Source organism: Mobula hypostoma, chromosome 14 (assembly GCF_963921235.1).
Source record: "Mobula hypostoma chromosome 14, sMobHyp1.1, whole genome shotgun sequence".
NCBI classification, from domain to species: Eukaryota; Metazoa; Chordata; class Chondrichthyes; order Myliobatiformes; family Myliobatidae; genus Mobula; species Mobula hypostoma.
In genome coordinates, this window is record NC_086110.1 from 20593259 (window position 1) to 20618818 (window position 25560).

At 46.1% G+C, this 25560-nt stretch overlaps 1 protein-coding gene across 9 annotated transcripts in view; it reads left to right on the top strand.

Moving 5' to 3' along the window:
- The window catches only part of LOC134356133 (palmitoyltransferase ZDHHC1-like), a 92790-nt gene that overhangs the window by 52623 nt on the left and 14607 nt on the right, over positions 1 to 25560 (top strand). For 7 of the 9 annotated variants that reach the window (XM_063066778.1, XM_063066779.1, XM_063066775.1 and 4 more), the window contains exons 4-7: positions 1226 to 1327; positions 5375 to 5499; positions 11396 to 11551; positions 14603 to 14703. In XM_063066778.1, the coding sequence (XP_062922848.1) occupies positions 1226 to 1327; positions 5375 to 5499; positions 11396 to 11551; positions 14603 to 14703 (484 nt within the window). Of the gene's footprint in view, positions 1 to 1225; positions 1328 to 5374; positions 5500 to 11395; positions 11552 to 14602; positions 14712 to 25560 lie in introns of all 9 variants that reach the window. The other 2 variants (XM_063066782.1, XM_063066783.1) reach the window with 2 other exon arrangements.

Below are 25560 nucleotides of genomic sequence, written 5' to 3' on the forward strand. Positions count from 1 at the left end.
CTGCACTACTGTTTCAAAGTTCAAATTAAATTTCTTATCCAAGTGCATGCATATGCAGTATGTCACCATATACAACCCTGAGATTCATTGTCTTGCCTGTATACACAGTAAATGCAAGAAACACAATACAATCAATGAAAGATTGCAACCAATAGGAAGGTCAAACGACCTTCGTGCAAAAGGCAACAAACTGTGCAAATATATAAGAGAAAAGAAATATATAACTAAGCAATAAATGTCGAGAACATGAGATGAAGGAGTGTTTGAAAGTGAGCCCATAGGTTGTGTGGGAACAGTTCAGTGATGGTACGAGTGAAGTTTCCCCTAGTTCCAGAGCCTGATGGTTGAGGGGCAATAACTGTACCTGAATCTGGTGATGTGGACCCTGAGGCTCCTGCACCTTCCTGCTGGTTTTAGAAAGTATGATATTCAGAACATCCAGGGTAAAACAGCACGGTAATGTATTATCTATCAAACATAATACATTGGAGCACAATTAGGCCATTTGGCCCATCAAGCTTGCTCTTCCATCCATCATGGCTGATTTATTATCCCGCTCAACCCCATTTTCCTGCCAACTCCCCATAAACTTTGACACCCTTACTAATCCAGAACTTGTCAACCTCTGATTTAAATATTACTTGGCCTCCATAGCTATCCGTGGCAATGAATTACACAGATTCACCACTCTCTGGCTAAACAAAAAGTTCCTTCTCATCTTTGTTCAAAATGGAGTCCTTCTATTCTGAGGCTAAACTCCCCCACTACTGGAAACATCCTCTCCATGTCCAATCTATCTAGGCCTTCCGATATTTCAATGAGATTCCTCCTCATTCTTCTGGACTCGAATGAGTACAGGCCCAGAGCCATCAAACTCCTCTTCATTAACCCCTCCACTCCCAGGATCATTCTTGTGAACCTCTTCTGAAGCTCCCCAATGAATATCCTGATCTGTGCTCTCCTTGAGACTTTGACTGTTCATCTGTTACAACTTCCCGCCATGTAGTTTCGTTACAGATGCTGTTTTAGAATGCTCTACAATTGGTAGGCTATTTGAACTGCAGTGTTCGTGCAATTTATTCATATTTTGACCAAACCAGAAGTACACAAGGACCCTACAGTTATCTCTCTGTGGGAAAAGTATAGAAGTTCCTACTTTTTCATATTTATTGTAATTTTAGGATGATAGATCATTATAGATTTTGTTTGTATATCTGATTCACAGGGGTTACAGGTCCAAGCACTGCAAACAATGCAACAAGTGTGTCTGTAATTTTGATCATCATTGTAAGTGGCTCAACAATTGTGTAGGAAGCAGAAATTACCGGTAAGTCAGATTTTTGTATGTTTGTCTTTTCTTTTTCAATATTTTTATTGATTTCTTACATAAAAGAATAGAGTACAGTAGGAGATATCTATATCGATTACAATATATTGGAATCACAAATATAGTCTAATTACTCCATATCCATATTAATTAAATTTAAACATAATATTGAAAAGAGATAATTTTATTATACAAAAAAATCTAAACCCACTACCGAAAAAAAAACAGCTGTTTGGTTAAAAAAAAAAGGAAAAAATCCTTATCATATATTAAAACATATTATTAGCCAACATCTGTGCTTAATAGCAAATCATAAATTTTGAAAATACTTCAAAAACGGTCCCCACAATGTTAAAAAATCTTGTCTAGGTTCAGAGATTGAACAGCGGATCTTCTCTAAATGTGAGCCTGACGTAACATCATTTAACCATTGAGCATGAGTAGGCGGAGTGGCATCCTTCCACTGAGGCAACAATGTCCTCCTGGCTGTAAGAGAAATAAAGGCCAAAATATGACAATCATGTGTCTTCAAAATAATATCATTTCCTCCAACAATACCAAATAAGGCAGTCAAAGGATTAGGTTTAAAATTTACTTTAAAAAGCACCAAAAAAGTTTGGAATACTTCCTTCCAATATTTTTCAAGACTCGGACAAGTCGAAAACATATGAGTTAGTGAAGCGTCTCCATTGTTACATCTATCACAATAGAGAGATATATCTGAATAAAAACGAGACAGCTTATCTTTAGTCCTGTGGGCCCTATGAACCACTTTAAATTGTAGAAGGGAATGACAGGCACATAACGATGAGGTATTAACCAATTTAAAGATTTCATTCCAAGTATCCTCAGAAATTGGAATCTGTAAATCTTGTTCCCAGAGATTTTTAATTTTGTCTAAAGGAATATTTCTCATTCCCAACCACATACCATAAATATTAGATATAGATCCATTATGAAAAGGTTTCAAATTAAAAATTGTATCAAGTAAATTCTTATCTGGACTTTTAGGAAATGTATGTACTTGAGAACACAAAAAGTGTCTAATTTGTAAATATCGAAAAATGTGGGTTTTAGCTGACAGTTGTTCAAATGAAGAGAGACTATCTCCAACAAACAAATCCTAAAAACATTAAATACCCAATCTATTCCACTCTTTAAAAACTACATCAGTCATAGAAGGTTTAAAAAAAAGTTAGAAAAAATGGGACTTGAAAGTGAAAAACTCAATAAGCCAAAATATTTTCTAAATTGTACCCAAGTCCTCAATGTGTGTTTAACTACAAAATTATCAGTTAAATTACTTAAAGATAAAGGAATTGAGGATCCTTTTTCAAAATGATTCTAAGACGAGCGGGGCAACGGAGAGAGGGTTTAAAACTTTATTATACAATTCCGACATAACCTTTTTAAACTTGAAGCGTTCATTCAACACCTGGGATGAAAAATCCTCCATAATTCTGATCTCTGGCCTTCATAATCAATCATACCATTCCAATGAAGTTCACAAAATAAAAGTTCCTTTGTTTGAAAGTCGTGAAGACAAATTAACACTGAACGAGGTCGTTCTCCTTGAGGAGGTCTTGGTACTGGTGATCTATGAGCTCGGTCTACTTTAGGTGGAGATTTTAAAATATTCGGAAATAAGTTAGCCAAAAGGTTTGCAAAAAATTCCAAAGGCTGATTGCCTTCCATTAACTCTTTAAAACCCAGAATCTGTAAATTATTTCTTCTGCTTCTATTTTCTAAGTCAATAATTTTCTGTCTTAATTTTTCATTAACCTTTGACTGTTCATCACAGTTCTTTTCCAAGTCATCAGTCTTCGTATCCAACATCTTCAAAGTGTCTTCATTCTCTTTTATCTGTTTATTGTGTTCACTTAAAGTTTTTTGAATAGAATCCAATTTTACATCCATTTGTTTAAATTCAGTGCTGAGTTGCCGGAATTTCTGCTGGAACTCCTCTGAAAGTTCATTTTTCTGCTTCCGAAGTGTCTCCATAAAAGATTCCAGAGTTATATAAGGGTCCTCTTCTTTTTTGGTAGCTTTGGCACCCCTCATAGTAAAGCAATATTGCGTTTAAAAGTAAGTTTTCAAAACAAGTTGGAAACAGTAAATTAAGTAGAGTAGGAGCAACTATAAAAATGCTGCTACTCCATCGGCAGCCAGTAGGTTTCTCATGCTTGTCAATAAGAAAAAATATACATTGCTATTTCCTAATATTTTTGAGTGGAACAAAAATTGAAATTAAACTGTTACGACAATGTATAGTCACGTGGTCCTGTTTTAACATCAGTAAATTGAAACTTGGTCCAATCAGAGCCCGTTCAAACACAAACCAAGCTAAAGTACTTAAATTTTCAGCCAGACCCTGACCATCACTGTGAGTGTAAGTCTCGTATATGCTATTGATTGGAGGTATGATGTAATGGTCCTGATGTGCAGTAGTAAGTGGTGTATCGATGGTTTTGCCTAATTCCGAGTGCTGACTTATGTAGAAATTTTATTTCAGTGCATCTGTTAAGGTTTTCATTCAGTAAGGTGCAGATGATTTAAACTAGTGTTACTGGACTCACTGCTGTCAGTTTTACTCACGTTTGGGAGTGCTGGGTACCAAATAGATCTCCAAAGTATGTTTAAAAATCGTGTAACTGTACTTTGCACCTTGACATTTAAAAGCTGTGTTTGTTGTGAGGATGTACAGAAATATAATGTAGAAGGAAATTTACAGAATGTACTATTCACTATGCACTGAACGCTTTGAATATTGGAAATCAGAGCTGGAAAATGAATGCCTCTTTGCTTTTGAGATCAGTGTTGCAGGTACCACTGGATGAGGATATTTAACCTCCTGTTTGATTGTGGGACAAGCATAACGTTTCATTTTTCAGTTCAATATTATTTTGCTTTCCCTGATTAAGCTCATCCCATCTCGGCATTTGCTTCAGTGTCCAGATTTTGGTTATTGGTTTTTTATTGTTATGTACCGAGATACAGAGGAAAGTTTGTCTTGCATACTGTTCATATAGTCAAATGCTTTGAAGTAGAACAAGGTTATACAAGATGATGATAGAGAATAGAAAGTTACAGAGACAGTGCAGTACAGGTAAGCTGTATAGTGCAGCATCATAATGAAGATTGCAAAGCCAAGAATCTACTTTATTTCACAAAGGAGCTGTCTTATAACAGCAGGATAGAAGCCACCTTGAGCCTGTTGTAGTTGCTTTCAGACTTGTGCATCTTCTGCCCAGTGGGAGGGGGAGAAGAAAGAATGGCTGGGGTGTTGGAGTCTTTGATAATGCTGGCTGCTTTACAGAGGCAGCAAGAGGTATAGACAGAGTTCATAGAGATGAGACTGACTCCCGTGATGTGCTGAGCCCTGAACACAACTCTCTGCAGTTTCTGCAATCAAAGCCAAGACATGATGCATTCAGATGATCTGATGGCTCTGCTGTACAGCGACAGAAGGTTTTGGAGAATATTCACAGGCAATAACGAGCTGATTAAAGGTTAACAGATTGGCTGCCATGTTGATTGTGTCAGGTGGACCTCACCACTGTAGACTCTTGCCAAAGACCAAAAGCTAAGGAAGGTGTTCCCATTTCCTCCCAAATGGCAAAGGTGGGTTAATGAGCTGCTGTAAATTGCCCCGAATGTGCAGGTGAGAGATTGATCCGGGGAGCTGGTGAGAATATGAGGAGGATCAACAGTGAGAGTACTGCAAGATTGGTGTCGATGGAGAGCGGCTGTAACAGGCAAAATGCCTGAGGAACTGGTCAGGTCAGGCAGCATCATGGTGAGAAATAAACAGTCAACTTTTCAGCCTGAGGCCCCTCAGGACTCGCTTGACTGTTTATTGAAGAAAAAGTTCATATTTTCTTAATCTTTGCTAGAATTGCTCAGCCATCCCTTCTGCACACACCTGTTCAATAGGCTCTGAGGGCAGGAAATCAGTAGAATTTTAACAGTTTTGGTCACTGATGTCTTTACAGTGCGCATGCTTTAATACTCATTCACTTGATGTTTTGAATCTGCTTTCTCATGCAGGTACTTCCTGAACTCTGTTATCATTGCTCTCCTTGGTAGTGTGGTAATCGTCATCATTTCAGGCTTTGTGCTTGTTGCATTCTTCATCAATCCAAACCTGCTTCGAAGCAACCCAAAATTTGAATGTAAGTTTATTTGCTAAATTTTAATTTCAATGACGTTATGTTTCGGATGCTTTGTACAAGGCAAGTTGTTTTGCTCCCTGTTTGAATTGACTGTGTCTGAATGATGTGAGGATTCTTTCAGGAGTCACTTCTGTTTTCAATCTTTTTCTTGTGTGTTCATGAATAGAGATGTCTGATGTTTTTGCCTCCTTTAGGCAGGAGCCCAAGACCATGTATAAAGACACTGCAGTTCCATTGGCTTATTTTAGCTAATTTTCCAGAGATGATTTCAATTTCCCTATCCAGGGGTAGTGGTAGATGCAGGTACAATAGGGGCATTTAAACAACACTTAGAAAGGCACATGGATGATTGAAGGAGGGAAGGGTTAGATTGTGGTTCAATGGTTGACTCTGAAGAGCCTTTACTGTGCTGTAATTTCTATGAATCCCATGTGTCACGGACCCCGTGACGGGAATAAAGAACCAGCAGAGATGGAGAACACTTTGGAGGCTCGTATCGCTATAAACTAATAATATTTATTAGTAACTACGCAATACAGTAATATAAATGTAGATAAATCAAACAAGTTAGCAATGATTATATATAAAAATAAGTGTGGAATATATATGTATAAAAAAACCAAGCTTCTTTAAGTCTAGGGGTAAAAAGATACAGTCTTAACATGTTGAGTAAATTTCAGTTCAGTTCAGTTCTTGGTATTTAGTTGAGTAGTGATGGAGAGAGAGAGAGAGAGAGTGAGTTGAGTCTTCAGGTGAGCTGATGCTGTCGATCTTCTCGTCGTCCTCCGAAATCATTTCCAAGTCACCGACTGTGACTTTAACCAGGGGGACCGGTCTTCTGTGGTGGAGCTATCACCCAGGCGAGGGTGGACACATAGACAACTCCCCACCAGTCAACCCCTTCTCCTCAAACTGGAATAGCAACTAGGATCAATCGGCCTGATCGATCCTCCAAAACCCACTTTCTCTGTGGGCACAACAATGCCCATTCAGCGTCCAGATCATGTGTCCCGAGGTCTGTATCATCTGACCTCCCATTTATTTCACCAGGCTGAGCATCACCTGCCATTCAAAGAGTCCCCCCTTCCTTTGTCTGTAAAGGAGTGCACAAGCAGGCAACAAGTCCTTGGAAGTAACATCAACAACCAGCCTTTGGTCACCATAGCAACCTTCGAGCTGCTCGGTGCTGTCTCCAACTCCAACTCAGTAAAAATCCAAAGTTACTTCCAATGCCTTAAAGTGACAGTCCAACTGTTAATCTTCATCTCTCTCTCTCTCTTTTCCAAAAGCAACATATTGGTGGTAAATAACTCTGTCTCTCTCTCCTTTCCAAACAAACCATCAATGATAAATGTCTCTCTCCAAACAGTTAATAGGGGCACTCCTGGATCCCCTCACACATGTTACAAGTGGGGATGTATACTTACACAATATTTTCTCTTGCATTAAGCCATTTTATCAGAGAGGACAAAATAACCCACTGCCGTTATTTATTAGTTGAGGCTAAAATAACTTATTTATTAGTAGACTCTGGGATTGGGCAAGACTACTGCGGAAGAAACAACACAAATTGTCAGATTTCACTTCTAGTGACTGTGCTGTGGATCCATAAGATTTGGACATGAGTCACTGCTTTGAGCGGGTTAACAGCCACAGGCCAGTCTCTCCTTTGCCACACTCTCTCCAGTCCAAGGATGCGAAGATGAGAAGAGGTGGTTCATAGTACTGTGTTCCCCTGTGAGGCACATTTTCCCTGGCGCATAAGTCTGGGGCATTAGGAAAAGGTTCAACAAATGGGGCTATCAGAAATGGATGAAATTCAAGGATTGGGGATCATGGAAGAAATAGAAGCAGATTGGGGGGGATAATGGGTTCAAACATTGTGAAACTCACGTTGTCCTTACTTCGTTCACCACGATCGAAACACTTAATTATGTCTAGTTTTATGCTAAGTGTAACACCCTTACGAGCACTTTTAGGCTTTTCCGACACCTTCGTACTCATATTGCAAACGGCTGCTCACAGGCACGTGTTTCAGCAATGCCGGTGAGAATGCCGTTCTGAATCCGGGGGAAAGCGGCTGCTCGGGGCGGGCACTGATTTTTTCGTGCGCTGATTTTTTTCGTAACAGTGAAAACACCTTCTGAAAGCGAAAACAAGGTACTAATGTCGTAACAGTGAGGTTTCGTAAAGCGAGCATTCGAAAAGCGGGGGACACCTGTACTTTAAGGAGCTGGCCATGGTACTGCATCTTCCCACAATGCTTTGCAGGTGCTGAGCTTGGCAGCGCTGCACTCTGACCTGTGTGTTCCTGTGTCAGCTGACTGGAGGAACTCAGCAATAATATTAAATACAATTGACATTATAGCAAATCTTATTCCCTCACCCCTTTGTGTGAATAAAAACTGACAATATTCTTTTGTTTCTTTTAAACATTTTGTTTTTTTCCTGACATAACCTCTGTATGAGCGAAATTTATTCTGTATCTCAAGATTTTTGGATACTGATTTGTGAAATCTGTAAGTGAATTTCTGTAACCTAAGTGGCTTGTAACCCAAATACAAGGTCACCTGTACATGTCAAAAGAGAAGAGGTTCTAACTGTGGGATCTTTATAGATCCCTTAAGAAGGCAGCATCCATCATACGTACTGCCATCACCCAGGACATGCCCTCTTCTCATTGCTATCATCAAGAAGGAGGTACAGGAGCCTGAAGATACACACTCAACGTTTAAGCTTTTTTCCCTTTGTTACAATATTTCTGAATGAACAATGAATCCAAGAACCCTCCTTCACTTCTTACGTTACTGACGTAATTTAATTGTATAGGCAGCGAGACAGAGAGATATACTTACTACAGTACAGTGCAAAAGTCTTAGGCACACATGTATAGCTGGGGTGTCTGAGACTTTTGCACAGTACTGTAGTAAGCTTATTGCACTGTACTGCTGCCACAAAAATAAAATATTTCATGACATATGTAAGTGCTGATAAACCTGATTCTGACGTGAGTCCCTATTGTGGACTGAGAGTGGGAAGGGGACAGGAAGAGTGGAATCGTGGTTGGGGAAAAGGGGAGGGAAGAGAGCAGGAAGCATGAGGGAGACATTCTGTAATGATCAATAAACCAATTGTTTGGAATCAAGTGACCTTGCCTGGTGTCTCAGGGCCGGGTGTGTCTGCACCCACATCACCCCCTGCCCCAGCACTCCTGCACTGCCACCTGTCCCAGACCCCTCCTGCCGTACTCCCCGCTCACCATTTCCAGCATCCTTTGCTTCTGCAGATTTACAAGTTTGCTCACCACTCCACGTTGACAAATTACAGCACTGTCCAAGAGCGTTAGGCACCCTATTTATATATTTATAAATACAAAGCCTTTTGCACAGTACTGTATATATACCTCATGTAAATTATAATTTTATAACGATGTATTGCAGTGTACTCCAGTGATATTAAACCTGATTCTGATTCTTATGGAAATATTTCTGGGCGAAGAGCAGTGAGGTCTATGGTTGGTGACTTTAAATTCAGACCATTATGTTTACAAAGGGAATGAGTGCATTGCAGCCCCATATAGGCAGCACTTGTTAGGTCAGCTTGGGTAATGGAAATTCTCCCTTGCAGAATTCATAAGTATCACCCTAAAATCTGATGCGGAGTAAGAATTTGTTCTTAAGAAATTCATGTATGGCGGGGATGGCAAACATATAAGCAATTATATTCATCTCTCAGTTCTTTATGCCTGTTTTTCTTTGTATTATGTAGGATAGTCATGTGGATTGCTTTCTAGGAGCAGAACCCTAGCTCCACCACATTCCCACCAAATAACACAGGTTTGCCTGTATTCACCAGCTACAGATTTGGAAAATTAATAGTTTGATTGTCGATTCTAATGCATATTTATAATTTTCCAACTTTATCCCACAATAGTGTCCTGGGTATGACTCTAAACTGCAACCGGTGATGGGGTTCTGATTGGGGATTTTCAGAGCTTTGCTAGATACTAGGTTTCCTAGAATCTATTTGCTAAGAAAACCATGGTCAAATTCACAAAATGTATCACACAACACCAGCGTCAAGAGGATCTTCAAGACAATTCTGAAGACGCTTTGCTCGATAGGGTTGATTCTGGTCAGCAGGGGATCCCCGACCGTCATCAAGCTAGTGCTCACAAAATTCAAGTAACACAAAAGAAAATTATTGCCAATTGGAATTTAAGAACCCTATATCAAGCAGGAAGATTGAACTATGTGATAAATGAAATGGAAAGATTAAAGATTAACATCATGTGAATTAGCGAAGTTCATTGGATAGGTGCTGGAACTTGTCAGAATAGAAATAAAACACTAATTTATTATTGTGGAACATCCCATACTAATGGAGTAGATATTCTTATGGATGAAAACATGGCAAAAAGTGTTTTAGGACATTGAGCAATATCAGAAAGAGTGCTCCTTGTTAGATTCACAGGACAACTATTTGGTTTAGCAATTATACAGGTATATGCACCAACAACAGATGTAACAAATGAGGATATAGATAAATTCTGTGAAGAGCTTGAACAAGCAAAGAATGGATGCAAATCTCAAGATATTGTTATTGTCATGGGAGATCTAAATGCTCAAGTAGGACAAGGTGCTGATGGAAATACCACAGGAAAATTTGGACTAGGGGAAAGAAATGAAAGAGGTGAGAAATGGGTAGAATGGTGCAAGATGAATAATCAGGTCATTATGAATACCTACTTTAAAAACCATCCAAGGTGCTTGTGGACCTGGAGAAGTCCAGCTGATAACACTAGAAATTAAATTGACTTTATTACTGTAAACCAAAGATTTAGAAACTCAGTGACTCAATGCAAAACGTATCCAGGTGCAGACTATAATAGTGACCGTAACCCAGTAGTATGTCATGTAAAAGTAAAACTTGAAAAACTAAAGAAGCAAAAACCTGGACAATCCCTTGACTACTCGCAATTAATTAAAGAAGAAAACTTAAAGACAAAAATTTACAATTGAAGTAAGGAATAAATTTCAAAAATCAATATCAGTTCAAGTTTTTTTAAACACTTAATTCAAATGACTTGATAATTTGAATATAAACTGTAAAGACAGAGGTATTTAAAATCCTGAATTGAAATTCTTAATTCTGTTCATGTTTTGCGGAAAAGTATTTTGAAATATTAATGGTAAACAATACTCCTGCATCTTGATTTAAGTGTGTTTTGGAGATCCATATTAACTAAGGCATTAGGAGTTTCTGGCTTTCATGCAATTACTGTATGCACGAGAACACTACATTATCAATATTTATTTATACTCAGTTATTTCTCATTGTTATAATAATTCCTTGACTCTAAACAGAACATTGAAATATTGTATATTAGTGTATACAGTGTACACACCCCCCCGACAGTGACTGAAATATTGTTGTATATTAGTGCATACAGTGTACACACAGTGACTAAAAAGCTTATATTATGTTAGTGTATTTATTTTCTTTGAACATTTGTAATTCTCACTGATTATATTGCTCTGATGGAATTATTTTATCACTTTAGGTACTTTATAAAAATCAGAAAGTCATTGAGCTTTTAAAATGTTTGAAAACGTTAACGTTATGTTTGTGGAAATATGGATAAAAGGACATGCATTGCAGATCAAGTTTGTATAGTTTTATACCCCAAGCACATTTCACGAAAGAAACAATGAGGGCTTTTATCCAGTTTAAGTCCTTTAATGGAATCAGGCAGGCTGAATGTCAGTAGATCGTTCAGAGCAATTACTGCTCTGAATCTTCAGCATTATACCTCGAACCTTTAAATGAAGGGTAGATTGGGAGAGATCTGGTGGAACTTAAATCCAGTTTAAACTTGTACTCTTTATTCCAACAGCGGTAAATGATGCAAATACCTGGCTTGCATTTCTGCCATATTTTTCCGTTCGTATAAACGCACCTACTCTTCTTGTTCTCGCTGTGGTCACTATTGGACTAAGTCTGATTGCACTGATACTTTTGTGCTACCTTCTGTTCTTCCACTTCTACCTCAGTAAGTAATGTACGAAATGTCTGCTCCAGTTTTAACATCAGTAAGATTCACCGCTAGTATTGTTTTTTCTAAAAGAAATTAAGGCCTCTTTAAATTATGTCTTAAAGATTCTGTTACAAGCAAATGATTATTTAAAAGTTGAACTTGATCAGTTCTCTACTATGGAAAGTATCTACTCTGACAGATCATAGAAATTATGACAGATGATAAAATAGGCTTGGCATACAGTATTTACACAGTCGAGCAAACTAATCCTACTTTTCCAATAGAGGACTCCATTTTTTTTACTAAAACGTTGGTTGTCCTGGACTGTTCCTTGTAATTATCAGCACCAAGGTAGTGCTCCATAGTTTTAGTTTTACCACTTCTGTTCTGCTTCAAGGGTGCAGACCTCAAACCTTGCATTTCTTTACATTTATTCTCATGAAATAATTGAAAGGAAGACGGGCACTTTGTTAACCTCACCCAGAGGGCAGCATAAATGTAATATTTAATTGGATTACTAATCTAGATGAATGGCAGGGTGGAGAAACGTCTCTACCAAAGCAGGTGTAGGACGCTCCTTGCCTCTGCTGATCTACAGGTCATCCTTGGACAAGGTGTAGCACCTGCTTAGCACCCCCCCAACCCAAGACCAGCGTGACATGAAGGCATGGGAGCAGTGATGGAAGGTTATATGAGCAGCTGGTGCGTATCATGTCCCGGTTATGCGACTGCTGACACCAGGCAATCTCTGAAGAATATTGATAATGGTTGGGGTCATCTGTCTTGTAAAGACACTGCCCAGAAGGTGGCAATGGCAAACCATGTCTGTAGAAAAATCTACCAAGAACAATTGTGGTCATAGACAAACCATGATGCCACAGGTCATACGACACAGTACAGAATAAATGAACTAGCAAACTAATCTAGAAGCCTGATGCCTGAACAAACACAGTTAATCATTCCTGATTCTGACAGGACAGGTTCAAAATTTGGAAACGATTCAAAGAAAGTAGAAATGAAGGTAAATAGAAATGGCCTTTGCACTTCTCATCCACATTCAATTGACCGACAGATCACTTGCGTCTCATAGTTCTGTGGCTCTTGGTTGTATTCAGATTGCAAAGCCAATTCATTATTAGCAAAGTGGACATTCTGAGATTGAGTTTTTTCGAATAAAGAAATTAATGTATTATAGAAATCAAAATATAGTAATTGAAGACAATAAGACACAGAAGCAGAATTAGGCCATTCAGCCAATGAGTCTGCTTGCCTTTGCATCATCACTGATTTATTTTCCATCTCAACCCCATTTTCTTGCTTTCTTCCCATAACCTTTGATGCCCCGACTAATCAAGAACCATCAAACTACACTTTAAATATATCCATCTGGTGAGGCTACCCAGAAGGAATATGAGTTGTTGCTTCTCCAGTCTGAGAGTGGCCTCATGACAGTCTGTGAGGCCATGGTCTGACATTTCAGAATGGGAATGGGAAGTCAAATTGAAATGTGTGCCCATGGGGAAATCCCAACTTTTGTGGCAGACGGAGCAACAGTGCTCATCAAGTGGCCACCCAACCTACATCGGCTCTCACCAATGTAGAGGGGGCGTCACCAGATACAGTAGATGACCCTGACAGATTTGCAGGTGAAATGTCGCCTCACTTGGAAGGACTGTTTGGGACCCTAAATGGAGGTGAGGGAGGGGCAAGTATAGAACTGGTCATGCTTGCAGGGATAAGTGCCAGGAAGAAGATGAGTGGGGACAAGTAAGTGCCCCAGGGAGTCATGGAGAGTTGGGAGAGGTAAAGATGTGCCTAGTGCTCGGATCGTGTTGAAGAGGGCAGAAGTTAGGGAGAATGATGTGATGGATATGGAAAATCAGATGTTTTTTGTACCATCTTTTACAGCCTTGGGTTATAACTTGAAGACAATTGAATAATTCTAGATTGCAGTAGCTGTGGTAATTAAAGAAATACAAGTTTTATTTCAGAAAGGTTGTTGGATCCAACCTGATGACATGGGCGTTAATTTCTCTAACCTATGGTAATTTCTTCTGCTCTCCCATCCCTCTTGCATTCCCCAATCTGGCTCCCCGCTGCCCCTTCTTTTCTCCTCACCTGCCCATTACTTCCCTCTGGTGTCTTTCCTCCTTTCCTTTCTCCCATGGTCCACTGCCCTCTCCGATCAGACTCCGTTTGCCTTTACCTCTTCCATGTATCACCTCCCACCTCTTTGTCTATCATTACCCTTCCCCAACCCATTTACTCTCTCCCCTTGTTTCACCTATCATCCCCCACCACCTTATTCTGGCGTCTCCCCCCCCCCCCACTTCTAATCCTGATGAAGAGTCTCAGCCTGAAACAGCAACTGTCTATTCTACTCCATTGAATACTGCCTGGCCTGCTGACTTCCTCCAGCATTTATGCGCGTTGTTCTAGATTTTCAGCACCTGCAGAATCTCTTCTGTGTTTCTGATTTACTGATGGCTCATATGTTTTGCCTGTGTTTCTTCTGTCCATTAAATTAAGGCCAGAGGTACCTTCTTGTTTTTCAAGATATACCGCATGCACGTGTGCCAATTCTCCAGCCATAAGCATATAACCAGAAAATATCTTGCTAATATTCTGCCTAATTGTGTTTTTTATATGAAAGCAATGTGCTTGGCAATTCAGAAAGCAGGCTTTAAGAATAATTGCAAAAACAGTGCATTGTATCCAAAACCACTGATATATCACATAGTAGCAAAAATGAACATTTTAGCGTTTATCAGATAAACTTCTCAATGTTTTCTTGATAAAAGTAGGTTCTAATGGTGTTCAGCATTAAAAAATACATTTTGATTTTCTTTCTAAAGTGTCAAAAGCTTTTAAAACATTTTACATGTATTTTTCAGTTTGCTATCTTAATAAATTTTACTTCGAAATTTGTTTTTCATTTATGTCTAAAGCCCAGCACTAACATCCAAAATGAACTTAATAGTATTACTCGTTTTGCAAGACATTGTTAGAGATTCAGTGCAGAATTTGCAGGCGGCACATAACTTGGACATGTTCTTTCTCTGACAGTGTGGAACCGACTAAGCACTTACGAATACAAACTTTTTCACTCTCAACGTCAAAGGTTGGAAAATGATGAAGTAGAAGCTCCACAATTGAGACCTATTCAGGTAGCAAGGTGCCAGTTTTCTATAAATGATATGTGCATTTTATAACTTCTGATACTGTCCTGTGCCTGTTCAGAAAACCTTGCTTATGTTCTCGGGTTAAGCTGATTAAGATATTGACACTGGATTGTGAATCATGAAAGAGTGGCAGAAACAGGAAGAATCTTGTATGTAGAGAAATGAATAGAAGTTAATAGATTCTAACTAATAAACTGACAAGGGTTGGAAGTTAGGATATAAATAGTCTGGGAAGGTTTGAGTAACAGTGAAAAAACAGTAACGTGGAGGTCTACTAAACATTGAGACATGGTGCTAGGAAACATGAAAACGTACAGTACATCTGTGCTCCAGTTATGGACAATGAGGAAGGTTGTCCAATGATTCAGCAGGATCTTAACCAATCAGGAATGTTCTCAGAGAAATGATGGCTGGAGCTTCATCTGGACCAGTGTGAGGTGCTACACTTTGGGAGTTTGCACGTAAGATGAAGGGATAGAGTTTCTGGGAGGATTGATGTACTGAGGGATTTTGGAGGAGGTCCATAGCTCCCTAAAAGTAGCACCTATGGTGCGAAGGTGATAGAGCAGGCAGGACAGATTTCCCGTCGTCGGCAGTGGTGCTCAGTGTACAAGAGGGGAAGTCACTTTGCAGCTGGTCTGCGACAATTTGGAGAATTGTGTGCAGGTCTGCTTGCCTCATTACAAGAAAGATGTAGAGGCTTTGAACAGGGTACAGATAAGTTCACCGGGATGTTGTCTGGATTAAAGAGATCAGCTATAAGGAGAGGATGAACAAGCTTGGACTCGGGAAGACCTGACTGAATGGAATGACGTGTTGGGACGGCACTGAAGCAAAAATGTTGCATTGTATCTCAGTACATGGGACAATCATAAACCGATTTCCAATGTAAACTTGTCAAGCACAGATAATCTAGACAGTCAGAAGCATAAGGGAGTGTACGGTTGCTGGAAATCCTGAACAACACACAAAGTTCTGGAGGAACTCAATAGGTCAGGTGGCAGCTGGAGAAGGAATTAAACAGTCAACATTTCAGGCCAAGACCCTTCAACAGTCTTTGTTTCGGGGTGGAAATGTTAAATGCTAAGAGGGATAGCTTTAAGGTGATGGTAGGGGTGGGGGAGGAGAGTTCAGAAGAGTTTACATGGCAAGTTTCTTGTACAGCGGTGAGATCAGCACTGGGCTTAAAGATATTTTCAAAGTATCTTTTGTCGGTACTTTTGAGCGGGTAGATCAAATCTCCCTCACATAGCACCCCTTCCTCCAGTATTGCACCGATTACTGTCCAAGTTTATTTTGACAAAATTGATAATAAGATCACTCACCATTATATTCCTGAAATTACTTTAAATATGAAAATGTTTCCAAAGACGGGAGAGTGAAAATCACTAACCACTGATGAAGACGTGAATTCGATAAAATAGTAGATCAGTTTGTTTCTGCTCATTATGGATGAACTTCAAGAGTTGATGGAAAAGGCACCAGCTGATGAAAGGTGGTCAGTGGTGTTTTAACTAAATGTCCCACAGTATCAATGGGGAGACTTTTTTTTATACGAGCGTTGCTGTAATTGAAGATAATAAGAGCTTGTTAATGGCCATATAAGGACCATGTTAAATAAAAATTTAGAGTATGCCCTAAATGATACAGTTTTAAGGGGATGAGATTGGCAAACATATTTAAAGTTTAATGTACAAAAAGATAAAATCTGAAACAGGTCTATTTGTCACGTAAACCCTCTCCACTCTGCAGAGGTACCTGCAGGTCCAGTCTCAGTCTCTGCCAAAGCTGCAGGCCTCTTTCTCCTTCACCTACCATGGACACATCCAACATTTCATCTTCCACCATATCCATGCCTCCAACTGCCAGTTCTTTGCCTTTCTCGCTTTCACAAAGTATCAGATCTCAGTACTCCAGACCACAGATCCAGTTGTCTCCGACCCCGGTTCCAATAGCCCTGGACACCTTCATTCCAGGGATACAATCATCACCAACTCCAGTTCCAGTGAACCCGGGCAGCACCAGACCTCAGACCTCAGACCTCAGACCCCACTGTCGCTTCCAGTTCCAGAGAACCCGGGCAGCACCAGACCTCAGACCCCACTGCCAACTCCAGTTCCAGTGAACTCGGGCAACACCACACCTCACACCCCACTGCCAACTCCAGTTCCAGAGAACCCTGGCAGCACCAGACCTCGGACCTCAGACCCCAGACCCCACTGCCACCTCCAGTTCCAGTGAACCCGAGTAGCACCAGATCTCAGACCCCAATGCCAACTCCAGTTCCAACGAACCCGGGCAGCACAAGACCTCAGACCCCACTGCCAACTCCAGTTCCAATGAACTAGGGCAGCACCAGACCTCACACCCCACTGCTAACACCAGTTCCAGTGAACACGGGCAGCACCAGACCTCAGACCTCAGACTCCACTGCCAACTCCAGTTCCAGTGAACCCGGGCAGCACCAGACCTCAGACCTCAGACCTCAGACTCCACTGCCAACTCCAGTTCCAGTGAACCCGGGCAGCACCAGACCTCAGACCTCAGACCCCATTGCCAACTCCAGTTCCAGTGAGCCCGGGCAGCACCAGACCTCAGACTCCACTGCCAACTCCAGTTCCAGTGAACCCGGGCAGCACCAGACCTCAGACCTCAGACCCCACTACCAATTCCAGTTCCAACGAACCCAGGCAACAGCAGACCTCAGACACCACTGCTAACTCCAGTTCCAGAGAACCCGGGCAGCACCAGACCTCAGACCTCAGACTCCAGACCCCACTGCCAACTCCAGTTCCAGTGAACCCAGGCAACACCAGATCTCAGATCACACTGCCAACTCTAGTTCCAGTGAAGCCGGACAGCACCAGACCTCAAACTCCACTGCCAACTCCAGTTCCAGTGAACCCAGGCAGCACCAGACCTCAGACCCCACTGCCAACTCCAGTTCCAGAGAACCCGGGCAGCACCAGATCTCAAACCCCACTGCCAACTCCAGTTCCAGTGAACTCGGGCAGCACTAGATCTCAGACCCCACTGCCAACTCCAGTTCCAGTGAACCCGGGCAGAACCAAAACTCAGACCGCACTGTCAACTCCAGTTCCAGTGAACCCGGACAGCACCGGACCTCAGACCCCACTGCCAACTCCAGTTCCAATGAACTCGGGCAGCACCAGACCTCACACCCCACTGCTAACACCAGTTCCAGTGAACTCGGGCAGCACTAGATCTCAGACCCCACTGCCAACTCCAGTTCCAGTGAACCCGGGCAGAACCAAAACTCAGACCGCACTGTCAACTCCAGTTCCAGTGAACCCGGACAGCACAAGACCTCAGACCCCACTGCCAACTCCAGTTCCAGTGAACTCGGGCAGCACCAGACCTCACACCCCACTGCTAACACCAGTTCCAGTGAACACGGACAGCACCAGACCTCAGACCTCAGACCCCACTGCCAACTCTAGTTCCAGTGAACCCGGGCAGCATTAGACCTCAGGCTCCAATGCTAACTCCAGTTCCAGTGAACCTGGGCAGCACCAGACCGCGAACCCCACTGCCAACTCCAGTTCCAATGAACCCGGGCAGCACCAGACCTCAAACTCCACTGCCAACTCCAGTTGCAGTGAACCCAGGCAGCACCAGACCTCAGACCTCAGACCCCACTACCAACTCCAGTTCCAACGAACCCAGGCAACAGCAGACCTCAGACCCCACTGCCAACTCCAGTTCCAGAGAAGCCGGGCAGCACAAGACCTCAGACCTCAGACCCCAATGCCAACTCTAGTTCCAGTGAACCCGGGCAGCATCAGACCTCAGGCTCCACTGCTATCTCCAGTTCCAGTGAACCTGGGCAGCACCAGACCGCGAACCCCACTGCCAACTCCAGTTCCAGTGAACCCGGGCAGCACTAGACCTCAGACCCCACTGCCAACTCCAGTTCCAGTGAGCCCGGGCAGCACCAGACCTCAGACTCCATTGCCAACTCCAGTTCCAGTGAACCCGGGCAGCACCAGACCTCAGACCCACTGCCAACTCCAGTTGCAGTGAACCCAGGCAGCACCAGACCTCAGACCTCGGACCCCACTACCAACTCCAGTTCCAACGAACCCAGGCAACAGCAGACCTCAGACCCCACTGCCAACTCCAGTTCCAGAGAACCCGGGCAGCACCAGACCTCAGACCTCAGACCCCAGACCCCACTGCCAACTCCAGTTCCAGTGAACCCAGGCAGCACCAGATCTCAGACCCCACTGTCAACTCCAGTTCCAACGAATCCGGGCAACACCAGATCTCAGACCACACTGCCAACTCCAGTTCCAGTGAATCCAGGCAGCACCAGACCTCAGACCTCAGACCCCACTGCCAACTCCAGTTCCAGTGAACTCGGGCAGCACCAGACCTCAGACCTCAGACCCCACTGCCAACTCCAGTTCCAATGAACCCGGGCAGCACCAGACCTCAAACTCCACTGCCAACTCCAGTTGCAGTGAACCCAGGCATCACCAGACCTCAGACCTCAGACCCCACTACCAACACCAGTTCCAACGAACCCAGGCAACAGCAGACCTCAGACCCCACTGCCAACTCCAGTTCCAGAGAACCCGCGCAGCACCAGACCTCAGACCCCAGACCCAACTGTCAACTCCAGTTTCAACGAACCCGGGCAATACCAGATCTCAGACCACACTGCCAACTCTAGTTCCAGTGAACCCGGGCAGCACCAGACCTCAAACTCCACTGCCAACTCCAGTTCCAGTGAACTTGGGCAGCACCAGACCTCAGACCCCACTGCCAACTCCAGTTCCAGTGAACCCAGGAAGCACCAAACCTCAGACCTCAGACCCCACTGCCAACTCCAGTTCCAGAGAACCCGGGCAGCACCAGATCTCAAACCCCACTGCCAACTCCAGTTCCAATGAACCCAGGCAGCACTAGATCTGAGACCCCATTGCCAACTCCAGTTGCAACGAACCCGGGCAACACCAGATCTCAGACCACACTGCCAACTCCAGTTCCAGTGAACCCGGGCAGCGCCAGACCTCAGACCTCAGACCCCACTGCCAACTCCAGTTCCAGTGAACCCGGGCAGCACCAGACCTCAGACTCCACTGCCAACTCCAGTTCCAGTGAACCCAGGAAGCACCAACCCTCAGACCTCAGACCCCACTGCCAACTCCAGTTCCAGAGAACCCGGGCAGCACCAGATCTCAAACCCCACTGCCAACTCCAGTTCCAGTGAACCCAGGAAGCACCAACCCTCAGGCCTCAGACGCCACTGCCAACTCCAGTTCCAGAGAACCCGGGCAGCACCAGATCTCAAACCCCACTGCCAACTCCAGTTCCAGTGAACCCAGGCAGCACTAGATCTCAGACCCCACTGCCAACTCCAGTTGCAACGAACCCGGGCAACACCAAATCTCAGACCACACTGCCAACTCCAGTTCCAGTGAACCTGGGCAGCACCAGGCCTCAGACTCCACTGCTAACTCCAGTTCCAGTGAACTCGGGCAGCACTAGATCTCAAACCCCAATGCCAACTCCAGTTCCAGTGAACCCGGGCAGAACCAGACCTCAGACCGCGCTGTCAACTCCAGTTCCAGTGAACCCGGACAGCACCAGACCTCAGACCCCACTGCCAACTCCAGTTCCAATGAACTCGGACAGCACCAGACCTCAGACCCCACTGCCAACTCCAGTTCCAATGAACTCGGGCAGCACCAGACCTCAGACCCCACTGCCAACTCTAGTTCCAGTGAACCCGGGCAGCATCACACCTCAGGCTCCACTGCTAACTCCAGTTCCAGTGAACCTGGGCAGCACCAGACCGCGAACCCCACTGCCAACTCCAGTTCCAGTGAACCCGGGCAGCACTAGACCTCAGACCCCACTGCCAACTCCAGTTCCAGTGAGCCCGGGCAGCACCAGACCTCAGACTCCACTGCCAACTCCAGTTCCAGTGAACCCGGGCAGCACCAGACCTCAAACTCCACTGCCAACTCCAGTGGCAGTGAACCCAGGCAGCACCAGACCTCAGACCTCAGACCCCACTACCAACTCCAGTTCCAACGAACCCAGGCAACAGCAGACCTCAGACCCCACTGCCAACTCCAGTTCCAGAGAACCCGGGCAGCACCAGACCTCAGACCTCAGACCCCAGACCCCACTGCCAACTCCAGTTCCAGTGAACCCAGGCAGCACCAGATCTCAGACCACACTGCCAACTCCAGTTCCAGTGAAACCGGGCAGCACCAGACCTCAGACCTCAGACCTCAGAATCCACTGTCAACTCCAGTTCCAGAGAACCCGGGCAGCACCAGACCTCAGACCTCAGACCCCAGACCCCACTGCCAACTCCAGTTCCAGTGAACCCTGGCAGCACCAGACCTCAGACCCCAGACCCCACTGCCAACTCCAGTTCCAGAGATCCCGGGCAGCACCAGACCTCAGACCCCAGACCCCACTGCCAACTCCAGTTCCAGTGAACCCGGGCAGCACGAGATCTCAAACCCCACTGCCAACTCCAGTTCCAGTGAACCTGGGCAGCACCAGATCTCAGACTCCACTGCCAACTCCAGTTCCAACGAACCCGGGTAACACCAGATCTCAGACCCCACTGCCAACTCCACTTCCAGTAAACCCGGGCAACACCAGATCTCAGACCACACTGCCAACTCCAGTTCCAATGAACCCGGGCAGCACCAGACCTCAGACCTCAGACGCCACTGCCAACTCCAGTTTCAGTGAACCCGGGCAGCACCAGACCACAGACCCCACTGCCAACTCCAGTTCCAGTGAACCCGGGCAGCACCAGACTTCAGACCCCACTGCCAACTCCAGTTGCAGTGAACCCAGGCAGCACCAGACCTCAGACCTCAGACCCCACTACCAACTCCAGTTCCAACGAACCCAGGCAACAGCAGACCTCACACCCCACTGCCAACTCCAGTTCCAGAGAACCCGGGCAGCACCAGACCTCAGACCTCAGACCCCACTGCCAACTCTAGTTCCAGTGAACCCGGGCAGCATCAGACCTCAGGCTCCACTGCTATCTCCAGTTCCAGTGAACCTGGGCAGCACCAGACCGCGAACCCCACTGCCAACTCCAGTTCCAGTGAACCCGGGCAGCACTAGACCTCAGACCCCACTGCCAACTCCAGTTCCAATGAACTCGGGCAGCACCAGACCTCACACCCCACTGCTAACACCAGTTCCAGTGAACACGGGAAGCACCAGACCTCAGACCTCAGACCCCACTGCCAACTCTAGTTCCAGTGAACCCGGGCAGCATCAGACCTCAGGCTCCACTGCTATCTCCAGTTCCAGTGAACCTGGGCAGCACCAGATCTCAGACTCCACTGCCAACTCCAGTTCCAACGAACCCGGGTAACACCAGATCTCAGACCCCACTGCCAACTCCAGTTCCAGTGAACCCGGGCAACACCAGATCTCAGACCACACTGCCAACTCCAGTTCCAATGAACCCGGGCAGCACCAGACCTCAGACCTCAGACGCCACTGCCAACTCCAGTTTCAGTGAACCCGGGCAGCACCAGACCACAGACCCCACTGCCAATTCCAGTTCCAGTGAACCCGGGCAGCACCAGACTTCAGACCCCACTGCCAACTCCAGTTCCAGTGAACCTGGGCGGCACCAGACCTCAGACCTCAGACTCCACTTCCAACTCCAGTTCCAGTGAACCCGGGCAGCATGAGACCTCAGACCCCACTGCCAACTCCAGTTCCAGTGAACCCGGGCAGCATGAGACCTCAGACCCCACTGCCAACTCCAGTTCCAGTGAACCCGGGCAGCACCAGACCTCAGACCTCAGACCCCACTGCCAACTCCAGTTCCAATGAACCCGGGCAGCACCAGACCTCAAACTCCACTGCCAACTCCAGTTGCAGTGAACCCAGGCAGCACCAGACCTCAGACCTCAGACCCCACTACCAACTCCAGTTCCAACGAACCCAGGCAACAGCAGACCTCTGACCCCACTGCCAACTCCAGTTCCAGAGAACCCGGACAGCACCAGACCTCAGACCTCAGACCCCAGACCCCACTGTCAACTCCAGTTCCAACGAACCCGGGCAACACCAGATCTCAGACCACACTGCCAACTCTAGTTCCAGTGAACCCGGGCAGCACCAGACCTCAGATCCCACTGCCAACTCCAGTTCCAGAGAACCCGGGCAGCACCAGATCTCAAACCCCACTGCCAACTCCAGTTTCAGTGAACCCAGGCAGCACTAGATCTCAGACCCCACTGCCAACTCCAGTTCCAGTGAACCTGGGCAGCACCAGGCCTCAGGCTCCACTGCTAACTCCAGTTCCAGTGAACTTGGGCAGCACTAGATCTCAGACCCCACTGCCAACTCCAGTTCCAATGAACTCGGGCAACACCAGACCTCAAACTCCACTGCCAACTCCAGTTCCAGTGAACCCGGGCAGCAGCAGACCTCAGATCCCACTGCCAACTCCAGTTCCAGAAAACCCGGGCAGCACCAGATCTCAAACCCCACTGCCAACTCCAGTTTCAGTGAACCCAGGCAGCACTAGATCTCAGACCCCACTGCCAACTCCAGTTGCAACGAACCCGGGCAACACCAGATCTCAGACCACACTGCCAACTCCAGTTCCAGTGAACCTGGGCAGCACCAGGCCTCAGGCTCCACTGCTAACTCCAGTTCCAGTGAACTTGGGCAGCACTAGATCTCAGACCCCACTGCCAACTCCAGTTCCAATGAACTCGGGCAGCACCAGACCTCAGACCCCACTGCCAACTCTAGTTCCAGTGAACCCGGGCAGCATCAGACCTCAGGCTCCACTGCTATCTCCAGTTCCAGCGAACCTGGGCAGCACCAGACCGCGAACCCCACTGCCAACTCCAGTTCCAGTGAACCCGGGCAGCACTAGACCTCAGACCCCACTGCCAACTCCAGTTCCAATGAACTCGGGCAGCACCAGACCTCACACCCCACTGCTAACACCAGTTCCAGTGAACACGGGAAGCACCAGACCTCAGACCTCAGACCCCACTGCCAACTCTAGTTCCAGTGAACCCGGGCAGCATCAGACCTCAGGCTCCACTGCTATCTCCAGTTCCAGTGAACCTGGGCAGCACCAGACCGCGAACCCCACTGCCAACTCCAGTTCCAGTGAACCCGGGCAGCACTAGACCTCAGACCCCACTGCCAACTCCAGTTCCAGCGAGCCCGGGCAGCACCAGACGTCAGACTCCATTGCCAACTCCAGTTCCAGTGAACCCGGGCAGCACCAGACCTCAGACCTCAGACCCACTGCCAACTCCAGTTCCAATGAACCCGGGCAGTACCAGACCTCAAACTCCACTGCCAACTCCAGTTGCAGTGAACCCAGGCAGCACCAGACCTCAGACCTCAGACCCCACTACCAACTCCAGTTCCAATGAACCCAGGCAACAGCAGACCTCAGACCCCACTGCCAACTCCAGTTCCAGAGAACCCGGGCAGCACCAGACCTCAGACCTCAGACCCCAGACCCCACTGCCAACTCCAGTTCCAGTGAACCCAGGCAGCACCAGATCTCAGACCCCACTGTCAACTCCAGTTCCAATGAATCCGGGCAACACCAGATCTCAGACAACACTTCCAACTCCAGTTCCAGTGAACCCGGGCAGCACCAGACCTCAGACCTCAGAACCCACTGTCAACTCCAATTCCAGAGAACCCGGGCAGCACCAGACCTCAGACCCCACTGCCAACTCCAGTTCCAGTGAACCCAGGCAGCACCAGATCTCAGACCCCACTGCCAACTCCAGTTCCAGTGAACCTGGGCAGCCCCAGACCTCAGACCCCAGACCCCACTACCAACTCCAGTTCCAACGAACCCAGGCAACAGCAGACCTCTGACCCCACTGCCAACTCCAGTTCCAGAGAACCCGGACAGCACCAGACCTCAGACCTCAGACCCCAGACCCCACTGTCAACTCCAGTTCCAACGAACCCGGGCAACACCAGATCTCAGACCACACTGCCAACTCTAGTTCCAGTGAACCCGGGCAGCACCAGACCTCAGATCCCACTGCCAACTCCAGTTCCAGAGAACCCGGGCAGCACCAGATCTCAAACCCCACTGCCAACTCCAGTTTCAGTGAACCCAGGCAGCACTAGATCTCAGACCCCACTGCCAACTCCAGTTCCAGTGAACCTGGGCAGCACCAGGCCTCAGGCTCCACTGCTAACTCCAGTTCCAGTGAACTTGGGCAGCACTAGATCTCAGACCCCACTGCCAACTCCAGTTCCAATGAACTCGGGCAGCACCAGACCTCAAACTCCACTGCCAACTCCAGTTCCAGTGAACACGGGCAGCAGCAGACCTCAGATCCCACTGCCAACTCCAGTTCCAGAGAACCCGGGCAGCACCAGATCTCAAACCCCACTGCCAACTCCAGTTTCAGTGAACCCAGGCAGCACTAGATCTCAGACCCCACTGCCAACTCCAGTTGCAACGAACCCGGGCAACACCAGATCTCAGACCACACTGCCAACTCCAGTTCCAGTGAACCTGGGCAGCACCAGGCCTCAGGCTCCACTGCTAACTCCAGTTCCAGTGAACTTGGGCAGCACTAGATCTCAGACCCCACTGCCAACTCCAGTTCCAATGAACTCGGGCAGCACCAGACCTCAAACTCCACTGCCAACTCCAGTTCCAGTGAACACGGGCAGCACCAGACCTCAGACCTCAGACTCCACTGCCAACTCCAGTTCCAGTGAACCCAGGCAGCACCAGACCTCAGACCTCAGACTACACTGCCAGCTCCAGTTCCAGTGAACACGGGCAGCACCAGACCTCAGCCCTCAGACCCC